The sequence below is a fragment of the Arabidopsis lyrata genome, assembly GCF_000004255.2.
Source record: "Arabidopsis lyrata subsp. lyrata unplaced genomic scaffold ARALYscaffold_617, whole genome shotgun sequence".
Taxonomy (NCBI): domain Eukaryota; kingdom Viridiplantae; phylum Streptophyta; class Magnoliopsida; order Brassicales; family Brassicaceae; genus Arabidopsis; species Arabidopsis lyrata.
In genome coordinates this window covers 2,158-3,882 of record NW_003302161.1, presented here as the reverse complement: position 1 = coordinate 3,882, position 1,725 = coordinate 2,158, and the positions used below count along the sequence as shown (strand labels likewise).

Below are 1,725 nucleotides of genomic sequence, written 5' to 3'. Positions count from 1 at the left end.
AGTTTTCACCAACCTCAGGTGATTGTCTCTGTTACATAAAAAACAAAGTCAAATACTATGAACTATTTGAGCTTCTTTATGTATAAATAGATAAGCTTCACAATGTATAAATAGATAAGTTTCTAACCTGATTCTTCATTTTCAGAATTACATCTTCTAACTCAGTGACCTTCTGCTGGAGCTGAATCTGATTCTCTTGCATTTGAGCCATACACTTGTGCTTCACTTGGAAACAAGCTAACTTGGTCTTATTCATATTTCTACCCATTGCCCTCATTCTACCAGGATTGTCAGGCCCTAACAGTTGGCTAAGTGAATCTTGTTGTGCTTCATTTGTTGCAGTCGATGGATCATCACTGTTAACAATCTCATTTGCCTTTTTCTGCAACTCATAAGATACAGATTCAATAGCAGATTAAGAATCAAATGCCAATATGCACATCATTAGAAGCAAAATTTTAAACTCACAATCTTTTCAGCAGCATTAGTGTTCACTGGTGTACCATCTTTCTTGGTACGTGATTTAACCCAAACCTTTAGCCTTGTCACTTCAGATGGGTCTGCACTACCAGTTTTCTAAACCAAACAAAAATCATTACATATTAATAAGTGTTTTAAAAAGAAGCTGAGCAATATAAACAACATAACTGTCATGTGATTACCATATCTTCTGCTAGTCTAACCATTCCCTTGCGACTACAAGTGTGAGGAATTTGTTTGCGCCTTCTTTCCTTGTAGCTATCGCTTACAACCTAACAGATGAATGTTAACTTGTAATATACTATATAGTACATAAACTTAATTATCCTGATTCCAGATGCATACCTTAAATTCTTGGCTAGTTTTGAGCTTCACAAATTTACGCCAATCGGTTGGAGAAACATTTTTAAGTCGCAGATTCATCCTCTGCTGGTTAGTCTTAGCTTCTCTGATGTTTGTAACTTGCTTTGATTTCCAGGACCTCCACAAACATCCCATCTGCTTAAGCACTGCAACCTTTTGGTACTCTTCATCTAGTTCAAACCTAGCCTGCACTCAATAGAAAAAAACAGTAAATTTAATTACAATATCTGATAAAACGTAATGCAATACAAGAAAAATTAGACAAATGATACCTGGACAGATTTCCAGAGAAGTGTCTTGATTTCTTCACCTATTTTTGTCCAACGATCAATTGTGATAGGAACATGTTCTCGGACCAATGCACCAACATATGATGACAGCTTAACTGACCCTTTACCAATAGGCTCTCCCATGATATTGTACTCTACTCTAACTCTGGTATTTGGATCCTTGGCTATGTCTTTCATCCTAGTTGGTCCTCGCTGTCTCTTACTCTTAGGTTCAATAGCAACCTCATGACCCTCAGAAAATTCTATCTCTCCTTCTGGCTCTTCCACATCAGGTTCTTTATCACCCATTTGGACTTCTACTTGAACCTCAGCTGGTTCTTCATGTTGTGGTTCTTTATCACCCATTTGGACTTCTACTTGAACCTCAGCTGGTTCTTCATGTTGTGGTTCCAAATGATCTGGATCTTCAGCTTGAACTTCAGCTGGTTCTTCTTGTTGCTGGTTCTTCCATCTTGATAACTCCTCCTCATCTACTGTTACCTCTTCCTCTTCATCCTCCTCTGACTCACTAGATAGATCATCACTATCAGAACTTGATCTAGTACATTCAACACGTTTTCTCTTATTTGCATGTTGTTTCAAGTTCCCAAAG

The 1,725-nt window shown here is 37.6% G+C and overlaps 1 protein-coding gene across 1 annotated transcript; it reads right to left on the bottom strand.

Moving 5' to 3' along the window:
• Window positions 1-26: 26 nt before the first annotated feature.
• LOC110229327 lies at window positions 27-1,378 on the bottom strand. The gene is made up of 5 exons (XM_021029171.1): window positions 1,116-1,378; window positions 826-1,029; window positions 663-752; window positions 469-576; window positions 27-382 (listed from the first exon to the last, which is right to left on the bottom strand). Exons 1-5 carry the CDS (start codon window positions 1,308-1,310, stop codon window positions 98-100), a joined length of 882 nt encoding a protein of 293 aa, XP_020884830.1. The 5' UTR covers window positions 1,311-1,378; the 3' UTR covers window positions 27-97.
• Between the last annotated feature and the right edge of the window lie 347 nt (window positions 1,379-1,725).

What these genes read in the sequence shown, in the direction of transcription:
- LOC110229327 (XM_021029171.1), bottom strand. Translation starts at nt 1,310, where the DNA reads ATGAAAGACATAGCCAAGGATCCAAATACCAGAGTTAGAGTAGAGTAC. An exon ending in TTCTCTGGAAATCTGTCCAG is followed by an intron (nt 1,030 to 1,115) that starts GTATCATTTGTC and finishes TATTGAGTGCAG; the next exon opens with GCTAGGTTTGAACTAGATGA. An exon ending in AAACTAGCCAAGAATTTAAG is followed by an intron (nt 753 to 825) that starts GTATGCATCTGG and finishes TTCATCTGTTAG; the next exon opens with GTTGTAAGCGATAGCTACAA.